Source organism: Bombina bombina, chromosome 1, assembly GCF_027579735.1.
Source record: "Bombina bombina isolate aBomBom1 chromosome 1, aBomBom1.pri, whole genome shotgun sequence".
In the NCBI taxonomy this organism is placed as follows: domain Eukaryota; kingdom Metazoa; phylum Chordata; class Amphibia; order Anura; family Bombinatoridae; genus Bombina; species Bombina bombina.
In genome coordinates this window covers 1,117,899,062-1,117,916,498 of record NC_069499.1, presented here as the reverse complement: position 1 = coordinate 1,117,916,498, position 17,437 = coordinate 1,117,899,062, and the positions used below count along the sequence as shown (strand labels likewise).

At 38.8% G+C, this 17,437-nt stretch overlaps 1 protein-coding gene across 2 annotated transcripts in view; it reads left to right on the top strand.

Annotated features, from left to right (window-relative positions):
- The window catches only part of MED1 (mediator complex subunit 1), a 282,755-nt gene that overhangs the window by 107,987 nt on the left and 157,331 nt on the right, over positions 1-17,437 (top strand). For both annotated transcript variants that reach the window (XM_053697957.1, XM_053697967.1), the window contains exon 6: positions 3,235-3,263. In XM_053697957.1, coding sequence (XP_053553932.1) covers positions 3,235-3,263 — 29 coding nt within the window. The remainder of the gene's footprint in view (positions 1-3,234; positions 3,264-17,437) is intronic.

The window sequence follows — 17,437 nt, the reverse complement described above, 5'->3', positions numbered from 1 at the left end:
CTTCTGTTGAACAGATTTGCAAGGCGGCGACTTGGTCTTCACTTCATACCTTTTCAAAATTCTATAAATTTTATACTTTTGCTTCTTCGGAGGCTATTTTTGGGAGAAAGGTTTTACAGGCAGTGGTACCTTCCGTTTAAGTACCTGCCTTGTCCCTCCCTTCATCCGTGTACTTTAGCTTTGGTATTGGTATCCCACAAGTAATGGATGAACCGTGGACTGGATACACCTTACAAGAGAAAACATAATTTATTCTTACCTGATAAATTTATTTCTCTTGTGGTGTATCCAGTCCACGGCCCGCCCTGTCATTACAATAATACAATAATCTGGAGTTTAGAGATCAGATTCGTGACAATCACTGTTTCATTTCTTTGTATCTTACCAATTGTTATAAATATTGCGATAACATACATTGTTGTAAAACCAGCACTCTTTATGTATTTATTTGTTTGTTGCTAATATACACAATGAAACTATAAGTAAGTCGTATCCATAATAATTATTTATACTACAGCTTCATACTGCACAATACTGCTTCAATTGTTTTTATATAGAAAATCACGCTAAAGAAAATAGGAGTTTTATGGTTGGCCAACCAGTGATATTTTCACAAATTGTTCTTTTAAAGATCCTGCTATTAAGATTGTATTTTTTAACGTATATGTTTTATGATCTTTTAATTATCTTAATAAATTTTCCTTATTGATTTGAATCATACATTGTCTCTAGATATCTTTCCTTATTGGGTAATTAAGCACAAGCGCTTTAGAGTCTTATCCACCCAAAAAATGGATATTATGCGTATATACCTTGAAGTTTTGAGATTACTTCTTTAGACTCGATAGTTTTTACCCCCACAGCGCATAGTTTATTAACCTAGCAACCAAACGAGAACATTTCTAACAGGACTTCTTGAACTGTAACTTTGACTAATAGTTTTGGCATGCTGTTGGGGGCAGGTGGGTATATTAATTCTGCTCCCTTTACTAAGTTTAAATGACTTTTATTAACGCATTTAAAATCCTCTCCCAAATACTGTGTTCCTTTAGTATCCAAATGCAAGCCATATCTCTTAAATAACCTAGTATCTTGCCAAACCGAGCTATAATGGCCAATAAAACCAAATCCTCTTTCCCTTCACCACTTTTTTAACCTTGAATGAAATTTTATTATCTGCTCCATCTTTCCTTCTTCCTGTCCATACACAGGTAAAATAGAAGAAAATGATACAGTTTATGCTACATGCATTGTCTAGGTCACAAAACTATTTCTGAACAGACGCAACATAATTACCAGCCAGATCATTTGTTCCTAAATGAACAATCACATCTAACTCACTTTCCTTTCTTGCTGCCTTAAAGGGACAGTCTACACCAGAATTTTTATTGTTTTAAAAGATAGATAATCCCTTTATTACCCATTCCCCAGTTTTGCATAACCAACACAGTTATATTAATATACTTTTAACCTCTGTTATTATCTTGTATCTAAGCCTCTGCAAACTGCCCCCTTATTTCAGTTCTTTTGACAGACTTGCAGTTTAGCCAATCAGTGCATGCTCCCAGATAACTTCACGTGCACGAGCACAGTGTTATCTATATTAAATAAGTGAACTAACACCCTCTAGTGGTAAAAAACTGTTAAAATGCATTCTGAAAAGAGGTGGCCTTCAAGGTCTAAGAAATTAGCATATGAACCTCCTAGGTTAAGCTTTCAACTAAGAATACCAAGAGAACAAAGCAAAATTGGTGATAAAAGTAAATTGGAAAATTGTTTAAAATGACATGCCCTATCTGAATCATGAAAGTTTATTTTGGCCTAGACTGTCCCTTTAAAAAGAGAGAGTGTACTGTAAAATTATTTTTTTCTTAATGTATTTTTCAATTACTTGTTATACCACCTGCAGAGTATAGCATCTGAGGGAAATGGCTTATTTAGATTTATTTATGTATATTAAATAGCTGGTTTTGTTCTTTGAAACCACAATGCATTAAAATTGGTTGAGCATGCTGGTAAAATCAGATTTCATAATTTCTCACTTTCTGTACACATCCTTCCTTATCTATTTGTCTGTATACCAAAGCCCTATACTTAGAGAGAAAATGGAAAATTAAAATGTTATTACTTATCTCCCTTACATCCCAGTAGGAGTGTAATTTCTTCTGCTGGCTGTGTTTACATAGCTTGTCAATAGCCTATATTTAAGTATAGAAACTTTCAGTATAGGTAGGGATACCACAGGCTAAATCAGCAGTTTCAAATACCGAAAGAATGGTAAAGGAGATATTTGTAATATTAATATACTTAGTCAGGTAAAATGCAGTAGCACCTGGAAGACATCTAACTTCCCTCATTTCTCCTTTACTTTCAGCGAAAAATACTAGATATGTGCATTCCGATCCTTCGTTTGGATCCAAATGTGGAAGTAGGCGGCCGCTCATGCCATTTGAATCTTTTCGGAGCCTGATTTATTCTTGAGAACGAGCGCCACACTAAGATATGGATTTGCACAGATCTTAGTGTGGTGATCTTTCACAAGAATAAAATTGGCTAAAAAAGAGCTGAACGGCACAAGCTGCTGCCTACTTCCTTGTTTGGATTCTTACGAAGGATTGGAATGCACATATCTACTAAATACACATTCCTCAAATTGGAAGCACCCACTAACAGTCTCTTCCTCAAAAGCACATCTGCAGTTCTTACCTGTGTTTTGCTACATTGAGATTCTCAGCTACCAATAAATTTGGCTTAGCTGTTACAGCTTCAGAAGCCTCAGGAACGGCAATCTCCTTATCACAGGTGGATTCAGCAAGAGCAGCATAGGAGTTTTGCAAGTGCAGTGGTTGAGGGCAATGCTTTTGGTCTACTGCTCACACTCTTCCAGAGCCTGCAGTAATCCATCTGCCTATTCTTGTTAATCTTAGGGGCAGAGGTGTTACTTCCTGAGGCAGCTTTATAGAGATGACAGACGTATAACTTACCTTAGCTTTAACGGCAAAATGTAGCACAATTAAAAAAGTGCAAAGCACCCATTACTCAATCAAGACATTTAAACTTGTAAACACTACATTTTTTTGGCTTCAGCAAGTGCATAGTTCTTTGTAGCTGAATTTCATCCCACAAGGAGTGTGGATTTAAGAAAATGACAGTATTTTTATAAGATAAGATTTGAATTCTTCCTTCCTGTGGAGGTAAAAGTCACCTTTTTTTTTATCTTTTATGTCTCTACAGAGCTGCCCGGAGCTGGTTCAGCAGTTAAGGTTTGTTCTCCTGGCTACACTACTGGGCTGCTATACCTCATGTTCTCTCTTTCAATATTGACCATACACCATGATTATTTGTTTCCTTAAGTTACAAACAACTACTTTTGTAGACTATTTTTTGTATTCAGTCTATTATTCAGAGAATTAACACACTCAAAAATACTCAAACATTATGGGTTTCTAAACTTAAAGGGATATGAAACCTAACAATTCTCTTTTGTTATTCAGTAAGAGCATACAATTATTATTGTTTTTTTTTCAATTTACTTCTGTTATCAAATTTACTTTGTTTCCATGGTGTTCTATGTTGAAGAGATACATAGGTTGGTGCCTGCTGCACTACATGGCAGGAAATAGTGCCCACATCTAGTGCTCTTGCCAATGGATAATATTTTTTGCAAAACTAATGCCATATAATGCTCCAGACATGTGCATGCTCCTGAGCTTAGGTCCCTGCTTTTCAACAATAGATACCAAGAGAATGAAGAAAATTGAATAATATATGTAAATTAGAAAGATGTTTACAATTGCATGATCTATCTGAACCATGAAAAAAAAAATGGGGATTTGATGTCCCTTTAATATTATTATTGCATTCATTTGGGGTAACAAAAAACCCAGAGTTAGTAAACATTCCCTTTTTGCAGCTCTAGAGAGGAAAATTATACTATAATGCTGTCACTTTACAACAGATGCTTGATTGGCAGGGCTCTAACAATAAGAAAGGCTGGGTGCCAATCAATTCATATAAACTGTACATAAATCACAGCATGTAGGAGTCTTATGATGGGTTCTGATAGAAAGTAGACCAGGTCCTGTAAAACTTTAGATATTCAATGTCGTCTTTTTTCCTCATGGGTGTAAATTATAAAAATTTACAAGGTGGGTGCACCAGGCAGAGCGTTAAGGTAACTCTTAGTACTTATCAAAGGGAGGACACAGGAAATGTGTGAAATACCTATGCTTAACAAAGCAGTGATTATACATTAATACAAATTCTTGAGATGAACACTAAACTTAGCTGGTACCTTATTCCTGCTTGAATGATAGTGATATACAGTGGGGCTCTGGAGGATGTTAGATGGGATGTGGAGAATATGAATCATTAATTCACATTTGGTGCCAATGCAAATTCATTTGAATTCTATGGAAAGGGAGTAGAACATTTCAAAAAAATATTTACAAACCCATTTACCCTCACTCCTAAAATAGCTTTATTAGACAATCTCCCAAAGAGATTTTGGAAATTGAGGACAGGTCTTTTGCAAATTGGGATAAACGGAGCAAAGGCATTGGAAAACATCAATAAAACCAATAAAACAGAACTAGGGAATTACTTTCTTTAGAAGAGTATGGTTTCTTGAAACGCAACGAACATGCCTATCTCTTAGATGTTAAATTCTCCTGGGAACAAGCTGCAGTAGATAATTAACCCAACCAAAGTACACTATAGTTAGGTATTTACGCATTACAGCACTGTAACATTTTCAGACTTCCCTAACACAATACCCAGAAGCTCATGAGATGATGCCACCTCTCCCCCTTCCTTTCCCTATCCATCATGCCCCAATTTTCTCCCCCTACTATTTTTCGTCCCTGTTGCACGCCTCCTTCTCTTACCCTTTAAAATTACAAAGCCCTCAAATGTATTTCTATATACTGTCAAGTAAAAAGAAGAGTGTAAATAAAACTATTGTTTTAAAGGGATATGAAACACAAACTTTATTTAATATGCTTCAAATAGAGCATGCAATTTTAAACAACTTTCTAATTTACTTCTATTATCAAACTTGTTTGTTCTCTTGATATCTTTTGATGAAAAGCAGTGATGTAAGCTCATGAACGTGTCTGGGGCACTATACAGCAAACGTTTTGCAAGAATGTTGTACATGAGCAAGAACACTAGATGGCAGCACTATTTCTTGCCATGTAGTGCTCCAAACACCTACCTAGGTATCTTTTTTTTTTTTTTTTTAAACATTTTTATTGAAAATCATTGTATAACAATGATGTAAATGAGTTTTACAGCAAGGGTTACAATATAAAGTGATATACGTAACATAACATGCCAACCTTCCATTGTATCATATAATCAAGCATTAACTTATTTATCACATCTCAAAATATTGTTTATAAAAAGGACAGAAAGTTTCACAGTAGTCCGGGAAGTCTATAGTTTAACGTGGGATGTACTTTTCTTTCATGTAATTGGCAAGAGTCCATGAGCTAGTGGCGTATGGGATATACAATCCTACCAGGAGGGGAAAAGTTTCCCAAACTTTAAAATGCCTATAAATACACCCCTCACCACACCCACAATTCAGTTTTACAAACTTTGCCTCCTATGGAGGTGGTGAAGTAAGTTTGTGCTTAGATTCTACGTTGATATGCGCTTCTCAGCATTTTGAAGCCCGATTCCTCTCAGAATACAGCTAATCTCCTACCTCCCTTATTCAGATCGACGATATACTCTCATATTCCATTACCTCTACTGATAACTGTTTCAGTACTGGTTTGGCTATCTGATATATGTGGATGGGTGTCTTTTGGTAAGTATGTTTTTATTACTTAAGACACTCTCAGCTATGGTTTGGCACTTTATGTATTAATATAAAGTTCTAAATATATGTATTGTACTTTTATTTGCCATGAGTCAGGTTTATGTATATTTCCTTTTGCAGACTGTCAGTTTCATATTTTTTCTTACCTGGGGTATAGTCTTTTTTCTATTGACTGTTTTCTCTTTAAATTTCGCGGGCAAAATTAGGCTCGCGAAGGCGCAAAATGCCGAAGTTTATTGCGTCATTCTTGGCGCAAAGTTACGTCCGATGACGCAAATTCATCATTTCCGGCGTCTTAGTTGACGCTGAGTTCCTTGCTCAAGGTTGCGTCGTCAATGACACGAGTGTGTCATTTCTGGATGTTGTTAGCGCCAAAAAAATTTCAATTACGTTGTGCGTCATACTTGACGCCAAATAATTTCATTATTTAAAACCCCATGTGCCTCTTGCTTTTTTCTATGTTAGAGGGCTATGCTTTTTTCATTTTTTTCCCATTCCTGAAACTGTCATATAAGGAAATTGTAATTTTGCTTTATATGTTGTTTTTTCTCTTACATTTTGCAAGATGTCTCAATCTGATTCTGTCTCAGAAACCACTGTTGGAACCCTGCTGAATGATAACAGTTCTACCAAAGCTAAGTGCATTTGTTGTAAATTTGTGGAGATTATATCTCCATCTGTGGTATGTAATAGTTGTCATGATAAGCTCTTACATGCAGAGAATGTGTCCATCACTAATAGTATTATGCCTGTTGTTCCTTCAACATATAATTTACAATATATACCTGTGAATATAAAAGATTTTATTGCTGATGCGATTCAGAAGGCTTTGTCTGCCATCCTTCCTTCTAATAAACCCAAATAGTCTTTTAAAACTTTTCATAAAGTTGATGAAATTTCTAATGACCGACAACATACTGATATATCCTCATCTGTCAAGGATCTATCTCATTCAGAAGATCCTTCCTCAGATATTGACACTGACAAATCTACTTATTTATTTAAAATGGAGTTTATTTGTTACTTGTTAAAAGAAGTGTTGATTACATTGGATATTGAGGAAACTAATCCTCTTGATATTAAAACTAGTAAACATTTAAATTCTGTTTATAAACCTCCTGTGGTTACTCCAGAAGTTTTTCCAGTTCCTGATGCTATTTCTGATATGATTTCTAAGGAATGGAATAGGCCTGGTACTTCTTTTATTCCTTCTTCAAGGTTTAAAAGATTGTATCCTTTGCCAGCAGTTAGATTGGAGTTTTGGGAAAAGATCCCCAAAGTTGATGGGGCTATTTCTATTCTTGCCAAATGTACTACTATTCCTTTGGAAGATAGTATTTCTTTTAAAGACCCTTTAGATAGGAAACTTGAATCTTATCTAAGGAAAGCTTATTTATATTCTGGTCATCTCCTCAGGCCTGCCATTTCTATGGCTGATGTTGCAGCTGCATCAACTTTTTGGTTGGAAAGTTTAGCGCAACAGGAAACGGATCCTGATTTGTCTAACATTGTTCGCTTGCTTCAACATACTAATCATTTTATTTGTGATGCCATTTTTGATATCCTCAAAATTGATGTTAAATCTATGCGTTTAGCTATTTTAGCTAGAAGAGCTTTGTGGCTTAAATATTGGAATTCTGACATGGTATCTAAGTCTAGATTACTATCTCTTTCTTTCCAAGGTAATACGTTATTTGGTTCTGAGTTGGATTCGATTATTTCAACTGTCACTGGGGGGAAGGGAGTTTTTTTGCCTCAGGATAAAAGACCTAAGGTAAATCTAAAGCTTCTTTCCTCTTTCGTTCCTTTCGACAAAATAAGGAACAGAAACCTAATCCTTCCCCCAAAGAATCTGGTTCCAATTCGAAACCTTCTTCAAGTTGGAGTAAATCCAAACCGTTTAAGAAACCAAAGCCAGCCTCCAAGTCTGCATGAAGGTGCGGCCCTCATTCCAGCTCAGCTGGTAGGGGGCAGATTAAGATTCTTCCAAAACATTTGGGAAGATTCTGTTCAAAATCATTGGATTCAGATTATTGTCTCTCAAGGGTACCAAATAGGATTCAGAGTAAGACCTTCTGTGAGAATGTTTTTTCTCTCACGCATCCCAGTAAATCCAGTAAAGGATCAAGCTTTTCTGAAGTGTGTTTCAGACTGGAGCTTTCAGGGGTAATCATACCAGTTCCGTTTCAAGAACAGGGTCTGGGGTTTTTACAAATCTATTCATTAAATTCTTTCAGGCGAGTTCTGGATCTGAAATTTTGAATCGTTATGTAAGAGTGCCAACTTTCAAAATGGTGACTATAAGGACTATTCTGCCTTTTGTTCAGCAAGGGATTATATGTCCACAATAGACTTACAGGATGCTTATCTTCATATTCCGATTCATCCAGACCATTATCAGTTTCTGAGATTCTCTTTTCTAGGCAAGCATTACCAATTTGTCGCTCTTCCGTTTGGCCTAGCGACAGCTCCAAGAATCTTTTCGAAGGTTCTCGGTGCCCTACTCTCTGTAATCAGAGAACGGGATATTGCGGTATTTCTTTTTTTGGACGATATCTTGGTACTGGCTCAGTCTTTACATTCTGCAGAATCTCACATGAATCAACTAGTGTTGTTTCTTCAAAGACATGGTTGGAAGATCAATTTACCAAAAAGTTTTTTGAATCCTCAGACAAGGGTCACCTTTTTAGGTTTCCAGGTAGATTCAGTGTCCATGACTCTGTCTCTAACAGACAAGAGACGATTACAATTGGTTTCAGCTTGTCGAAACCTTCAGTATCAGTCATTCCCTTCAGTGGCTATGTGCATGGAAGTTTTAGGTCTCATGACTGCAGCATCGGACGCAATCCCCTTTTGCTTGTTTTCATATAAGACCTCTCCAGCTTTGTATGCTGAACCAATGGTGCAGGGATTATACAAAGATATCACAATTAATATCCTTAAATCCCAAGGTTCGACTCTCTCTGACTTGGTGGTTAGATCACCATCGTATAGTTCAAGGGGCCTCTTTTGTTCGTCCAACCTGGAATGTGCTCACAACAGATGCAAGTCTTTCAGGTTGGGGAGCTGTCTGGGGATCTCTGACAGCACAAGGGGTTTGGAAACCACAAGAGGCGAGGTTACCAATCAATATTTTAGAACTCCGTGCTATCTTCAGGGCTCTTCAGGTTTGGCCTCTGTTAAAGAGAGAAACGTTCATTTGTTTTCAGACAGACAATATCACAACTGTGGCATATGTCAATCATCAGGGTGGGACTCGCAGTCCCCAAGCCATGAGAGAAGTATCTCGGATACTTGCTTGGGCGGAATCCAGCTCCTGTCTAATTTCTGCAGTTCATATCCCAGGTATAGACAATTGGGAAGCTTATTATCTCAGCCATCAGACTTTACATCCGAGGGAGTGGTCGCTCCATCCAGATGTGTTTTCTCAGATTGTTCAGATGTGGGGTCTTCCAGAAATTGATCTGATGGCTTCCCATCTAAACAAGAAACTTCCCAGGTACCTGTCCAGGTCCAGGGATCCTCAGGCAGAAGCAGTGGATGCGTTAGCAGTTCCTTGGTGTTACCAACCTGCTTATATCTTCCCGCCTCTAGTTCTTCCAAAAGTGATTTCCAAAATCATCATGGAACAATTGTTTGTGTTTTTGGTAGCTCCAGCATGGCCTCACAGGTTTTGGTATGTGGATCTTGTTCGGATGTCCAGCTGCCAACCTTGCCACTTCTAGCAAGGCTAGACCTTCTGTCTCAAGGTCCGTTTTTCCATCAGGATCTCAAATCATTAAATTTGAAGGTATGAAAATTGAACGCCTAGTGCTTAGTCATAGAGGTTTCTCTGACTCATTGATTAATACTATGTTACAGACTCGTAAATATGTTTCTAGGAAGATTTATTATCAAGTTTGGAAGACTTATATTTCATGGTGTTCTTCTCATAAGTTCTCCTGGCATTCTTTTAGAATTACTAGAATTTTACAGTTTCTTCAGGATGGTTTGGATAAAGGTTTGTCTGCAAGTTCCTTAAAGGGACAAATCTCTGTTCTTTCAGTTTTATTTCACAGAAAGATTGCTAAGCTTCCTGATATTCACTGTTTTGTACAGGCTTTGGTCCATATCAAGCCTGTCATTAAATCAATCTCTCAAATTAATTTGGTTTTGAAGGCCTTACAGGCTCCTCCTTTTGAGCCTATGCATTCTTTGGACATTAAACTACTTTCTTGGAAAGTATTGTTCCTTTTGGCCATCTCTTCTGCTAGAAGAGTTTCTGAATTATCTGCTCTTTCTTGTGAATCTCCTTTTCTGATTTTTAATTAGGATAAGGTAGTTTTGCGGACTTCATTTAAATTCTTACCTAAGGTTGTAAATTCTAACAACATTAATAGAAAAATTGTTGTCCCTTCTTTGAGTCCTTATCCTAAGAATTCTTTGGAGAGATCCTTGCATTCTTTGGATGTGGTAAGAACTTTGAAATATTATGTGGAAACTACTAAAGATTTCAGGAAGACTTCTAGTCCATATGTTATCTTTTTGTTAGGGTTTTCCCCTGCTTTGTTTGCCATGTGCTGCTGGCTGCCATTTTACTCTCCTCTCTTGCTGACTCTGTGCATAGTGTGTGATGCTGCTCATTTCCTGCATGCCCTTTTTTGGCCAGACTTGTGTACATCATCCATGTGAGACAGGTTGCAGTCTCAGAATTGTGATATCATCACTTATTATTTAAAGGGCCTTTGTTCAGTATGCTTTGCCCTTGCATTGTCTCAGACCTGTTTGTGAGAGTTCCTGTGTATTACCTGGCTGTCTGACGTCCCTCCTGGTTCCTGATCCCTTGCTTGTTCCTGACTCTGCTGTTCTCCTTGTTCCTTATACAGGCTCGTCTGACCACTTGCTTTGGCTCCTGAGTCGGCACTTCTGACTATTCGCTTTGGCTCCTGACTCGGCTCGTCTGACTACCAGCTCTGGTTTTGACTCCTGGCTTGTTATTTGACTTGTGGACTTTTTATTATTTTTTGCTATTAGTAAATGTGTGATTATTTTTGCACTTCTCGTCTCAGTCTGATTCCTGGCACCCTGACATTACGCAAGGGCCATTAATCCTGATGGTGCTAATAATCCACCTTTACCTACCATCATTTCCAGGATGGATGAACAGGATCACCACTTGGATCAATTTGCACTAGCCCTGCAAACCCTGCTGACTCGCACTGCACTTTTGGACCAAAGTGTCCCGCAAGTTATGGCTGCTCCTGTTTCCGCTGCTGCACCTAGTCCTACCAGGAGCATGTCCGGTTCTGCACCTCTACCTCAGCGATATGGAGGTGATCCTATTCAGTGGAGAGAGTTTTTGAACTCAGGTGGACATTTACTTTGAGATGTTACCTCAGGCGTTTCCCTCTGACAGAGCTAAGGTGGGATTTCTCATCTCGTTACTCTCTGATACAGTTCTTGCCTGGGCTAATCCCTTGTGGGAGACTAATAAACTTGTGATTTCAAATTACCCTGAATTTGTGGCCTCCTTTCGAAGGGTATTTGATGTTCCGGCTTGCTCCTCCTCTGCTGCTAAACGACTCATGTTCATTCAGCAAGGTACGAGATCTGTTGCTCAGTATGCCATTGAGTTCCATATGCTTGCCGCAGAGGTAGGTTGGAACAATGAAGCCCTTGTTGCCGCCTTCTTTCATGGGCTCTCTGATGCGATTAAAGACAAAGTTGCTGCCAGAAATTTACCAGAGGATCTCAAGGCTTTGGTGTCTTTTTTTGATCCTAATTGACATCAGACTCAGAGAGAGGCCCTCTTTCAAGGAGCGCTTGCGGAAGCCTCCTGTTCCGTTGTCTCCTATGTGTTCGTTTCCACCCATGCCTTCCTCTCCTCCCATGCCTCCTGGTCCCGAGTCACCAGGTACTGCTGAGCCGATGCAGTTGGGATTCACGCGTCTCTCCGCGGCGGAGAGGGCCTTTAGGATGAGGGAGGGGCTCTGCCTCTATTGTGGGTTACAGGGCCACCTTTTGAAGTCTGGTCCTACACGGCCGGAAAAACGCTCATACCTAAGGTCCTGTCGGGGGCAGACCGTTGGTGGTTTATCCTCGTCCCCGGAACCGTTAAAGGAGAAACATTTGGTCACTGTTGTCCTTTCCTGGGTGGACTCCTCCATAGTCACCCAGGCTCTTGTTGACTCCGGTGCTGCGGGCTATTTAATTGACAGTGCTTTTGCATCAAAGCACTCCATTCCTGTTTTGCCTCGGTCCATTCCGCTTGCTATTGAGGCCATTGATGGCACGCCCCTTCAGCCCCCACTCGTTACTCACGAGACCGCTCCGTTATCCATGGCTGTTGGGGCTCTCCATTTTGAAACCCTCCAGTTCCAGATGATAAATTCTCCGCATTTTCCAGTTTTTCTGGGTTATCCCTGGCTTCAAAAGCACAATCCCAGTCTCGGCTGACGCAGGTCCGAAATTTTGTCGTGGTCTCTGCAATGTATTTCCACTTGTCTTCGGAAACCAGTTAAAGTCTTGTGCACTTCTTCGGTATCTCAATTGCCAAAGGAGTAACAATAGTTCCTAGGCGTTTTTGACAAGGTGCGTGCCGGTACGTTGCCTCCTCACCGGTCTTAAGATTGTGCCATAGACCTGCAACCCGGAGCCATTCCTCCTCGGGGCCGGGTTTAACCTCTGTCTGTTGCAGAGTATTGTGCTATGGAGGAGTTGCCGATGCTCTGTCGCTGGGGATAATCCGCAAATCCTGCTCTCCTGCAGGGGCTGGCTTCTTCTTTGTGAAGAAAAAGGGTGGCGAGTTAAGACCATGCATTAATTATAGGGGTCTTAATCGTCTTACCATTAAGAATGCTTACCCTATTCTGCTCATTACGGAACTCTTTGACCGCCTCAAGGGAGCTACGGTCTTTTCTAAACTTGATTTGAGAGGAGCGTACAATCTCGTTAGGATCAAGGAGGGCCATGAATGGAAAACAGCATTAAACACCAGGAGCGGGCATTATGAGTATCTTGTAATTCCCTTTGGCCTATGTAATGCTCCTGCTGTTTTCCAGGAATTTATTAATGATGTCCTACGAGATATGTTGCAACAGTGTATTGGTGTATTTAGACGACATCCTCATACACTCACCCACGCTTGAGGCTCATCGTTCTGATGTTACATGAGTTCTTCAGAGACTACGTGAGAACAGCCTGTTTTGTAAATATGAGTTCCATCAGACTCAAGTAACCTTCCTAGGTTATGTTATCTCCGTTGCAGGGTTCTCCATGGATCCTGACAAGTTGTCTGCAGTTCTGCAGTGGCCTCGCCCAATTGGTCTTTGGTCTATTAAACGTTTTTTGGGGTTCGCCAATTACTATAGAAAGTTTATTAAAAACTTTTCTTCCTTGGTCAAACCTATCACAGACATGACCCGTAAAGAGAATGATCCACTCCATTGGTCTCCTACTGCCATTAAGGCCTTTGATAGTCTTAACACTGCCTTTGTTGCCACTCCAGTTCTGGCTCATCCTAACCCTGGCCTGCCTTTCGTTTTTGAGGTTGATGCATCTTAGACTTGAGTAGGTGCCCTTTTGTCTCAACGTCCTACGCCTGACGGTTCCTTGCATCTGTGCGGTTTCTTCTCTAAGAAACTGTCTCCAGCGGAGTGCAATTATGAAATTGGTGACAGGGAATACTGGCCATAATTTTGGCACTCAAGGAATGGAGGCATCTTCTCGAGGGTACTAGCGTACCAGTGCTCATTTTTACTGACCACAAGAATTTAACTTATCTGTCTGAAGCAAAACGTTTGTCGCCCCGACAGGCCAGATGGGGCACTATTTTTGTTTTGGTTTAATTATGTGGTCTCCTACCTGCCTGGTAGTAAGAATGTTAAAGCTGATGCCCTCTCTCGACAATTTTCACCTCTGTCCAAGGAGGAGTCTGTACCTACTCCAGTTATACCTCCTGACCATATTTTGGCTACCATACGTACTAATTTGACTTCTCCCTTGGGGGAGGAGATCCTGGCTGCACAAACCAATGCACCTCCTGAGAAACCTAGTGGTAAGTGTTTTGTTCCTGAGAATCTTTGAACTAACCTTTTGCAAACTTACCACTATCCTAAAGCCGCAGGTCACCCAGGCAAGAACCAAATGATTTGGTCTGTCACTCTTCAGAATGTCACAAAAGATTGATACAGACTGCACAAATGAGGGTTGTTTGGCTTATAAATTTAAGGGATTTTTCTCCAGAATCCCCAAGAACAAAGAAAAACAGACAGAGAAAGTTTGTAAAATCTAAAAGCGCCAATTAAGGCAAATACCCATAAAAGTAAGAGCAGATAATATTAAAATAAAAGTTTTTTATTAAATTAAAAATATAGTTTTTAAAAATATATATATTCTGAACAGCAATTCTAATGTGGCTAGATCTGAAAATCGTAAAGTAGTTGTAATAGTAAAAATAGTAAAAATAATGAATTTCTGATCCAAATTAGTGTATATTCAACAATAGTCCTAAAGCCCAAAATATTCTTGATTGGCCAATCAATGGTTATTCAATATTATAAAAAGTAACTATAAGCAACAAATGAACAACAGAAGAACATCAGCAACAAATGAACAACAGAAGAACATTAGACAGAATATAATCTGATAATTAGTATCCGCATTTTAAAATGTAGTTCCTATCTCTAGTACATCTCTGACACTAATACAACAGAAGTAGCAACAATGTTATTACAATTTATGCCTCTTGCGAAAAATGATCCTGGCCTCAAAGGTTCAATGATTATAATAGTGTCCGTTGTTTGCTGGTTCAATTAAGAACATTATTTCAGATAGTAATGATCCTACAAGTGCACTCTATACTACAGGTATCTGCTAAGAGTTTCTTTCACTTAGATACTTCAACACCAATGCCTCCGTGTGAAAACTATGCTCGGCTGATCCTGGAGCCTTCCGTGTATCCCAGCGTCTTAACCGCTATGTTCCCCAGACTTCGCGCCTTCTCCGGATGAGGCGGTGATTGGTTCACTCTTGGGGGAGTGCCTCGTTTAGGCAGTGAGATGACGGCTCTACAGCTGATCCTCTCTTCTGATCCGTAATGTTTAATTGGAGATCCGCAACGTGTTTCCGCTGAAATGAACTTCAGCCTTTGTCAAGCATAATCTCCAATGTTAGTAAAGGATTTAAATAGCCCTCATTTTTCTTTCATTGGTTCCAATTTCTGGCCAATAAGGGTCAAATTATGTGTCATTATGTTCATATTATCCTCACGTATTTCATTTGATGTACAGATGTCCATGTTCTTTTCATGTATTTCATACCAATTTCACAATTTAACTTTCTTTCATGTAATTAGCAAGAGTCCATGAGCTAGTGACGTATGGGATATGCATTCCTATCAGGAGGGGCAAAGTTTCCCAAACCTTAAAATGCCTATAAATACACCCCTCACCACACCCACAAATCAGTTTTACAAACTTTGCCTCCTATGGAGGTGGTGAAGTTAAGTTTGTGCTAGATTCTACGTTGATATGCGCTCCGCAGCAGGTTGGAGCCCGGTTTTCCTCTCAGCGTGCAGTGAATGTCAGAGGGATGTGAGGAGAGTATTGCCTATTTGAATGCAATGATCTCCTTCTACGGGGTCTATTTCATAGGTTCTCTGTTATCGGTCGTAGAGATTCATCTCTTACCTCCCTTTTCAGATCGACGATATACTCTTATATATATACCATTACCTCTGCTGATTTTCGTTTCAATACTGGTTTGGCTTTCTACAACATGTAGATGAGTGTCCTGGGGTAAGTAAGTAAGCTTATTTTCTGTGACACTCTAAGCTATGGTTAGGCACTTTTTTTATAAAGTTCTAAATATATGTATTCAAACATTTATTTGCCTTGACTCAGGATGTTCAACATTCCTTATTTTCAGACAGTCAGTTTCATATTTGGGATAATGCATTTGAATCAATCATTTTTTCTTACCTTAAAAAATTTGATTTTTTTCCCTGTGGGCTGTTAGGCTCGCGGGGGCTGAAAATGCTTCATTTTATTGCGTCATTCTTGGCGCTGACTTTTTTGGCGCAAATTTTTTTTTCTGTTTCCGGCGTCATACGTGTCGCCGGAAGTTGCGTCATTTTTTGACGTTTTTTTTGCGTCAAAAGTGTCGGCGTTCCGGATGTGGCGTCATTTTTGGCGCCAAAAGCATTTAGGCGCCAAATAATGTGGGCGTCTTATTTGGCGCTAAAAAATATGGGCGTCATTTTTGTCTCCACATTATTTAAGTCTCATTATTTATTGCTTCTGGTTGCTAGAAGCTTGTTCACTGGCATTTTTTTTTTTTTTTTTTTTTTTTTTCCCATTCCTGAAACTGTCATTTAAGGAATTTGATGAATTTTGCTTTATATGTTGTTTTTTCTATTACATATTGCAAGATGTTCCACGTTGCAACTGAGTCAGAAGATACTTCAGGAAAATCGCTGCCCGATGCTGGAGCTACCAAGCTAAGTGTATCTGCTATAAACTTTTGGTATCTGTTTCTCCAGCTGTTGTTTGTATTGCATGTCATGACAAACTTATTAATGCAGATAAAATTTCCTTTAGTACTGTTACATTACCTGCTGCTGTTCCGTCAACATCTAATTCTCAGAGTGTTCCTGATAACATAAGAGATTTTATTTTTAAATCCATTAAGAAGGCTATGTCTGTTATTTCTCCTTCTAGTATACATAAAAGTCTTTTAAAACTTCTCTTTTTTCAGATGAATTTTTAAATGAACATCATCATTCTGATACTGATAATGGTTCTTCTGGTTCAGAGGTTTCTGTCTCAGAGGTTGATGCTGATAGATCTTTGTATTTGTTCAAGATGGAATTTATTCGTTCTTTACTTAAAGAAGTATTAATTGCATTAGAAATAGAGGATTCTGGTCCTCTTGATACTAAATCTAAACGTTTAAATAAGGTTTTTAAATCTCCTGTAGTTATTCCAGAAGTGTTTTCTCTCCCTGATGCTATTTCTGAAGTAATTTCCAGGGAATGGAATAATTTGGGTAATTCATTTACTCCTTCTAAAACGTTTTAAGCAATTATATCCTGTGCCATCTGACAGATTAGAGTTTTTTGGGACAAAATCCCTAAGGTTAATGGGGCTGTCTCTACTCCTGCTATATTTTTAGCGGATGTTGCTGCAGCTTCAACTTTTTGGTTAGAAGCTTTAGCGCAACAAGTAACAGATCATAATTTTATAGCATTATTATTATTCTATAACATGCTAATAATTTTATTTGTGATACCATCTTTTGATATCATTAGAGTTGATGTCAGGTATATGTCTCTAGCTATTTTAGCTAGAAGAGCTTTATGGCTTAAAACTTGGAATGCTGATATGTCTTCTAAGTCAACTTTGCTTTCCCTTTCTTTCCAGGGTAATAAATTATTTGGTTTTCAGTTGGATTCTATTATCTCAACTGTTACTGGAGGGAAGGGAACTTTTTTACCAAAGGATAAAAAATCTAAGGTAAATTTAGGTCTAATAATCGTTTTCGTTCCTTTCCTCACAACAAGGAACAAAAGTCTGATCCTTCATCCTCAGGAGCGGTATCAGTTTGGAAACCATTTCCAGTTTGGAATATATC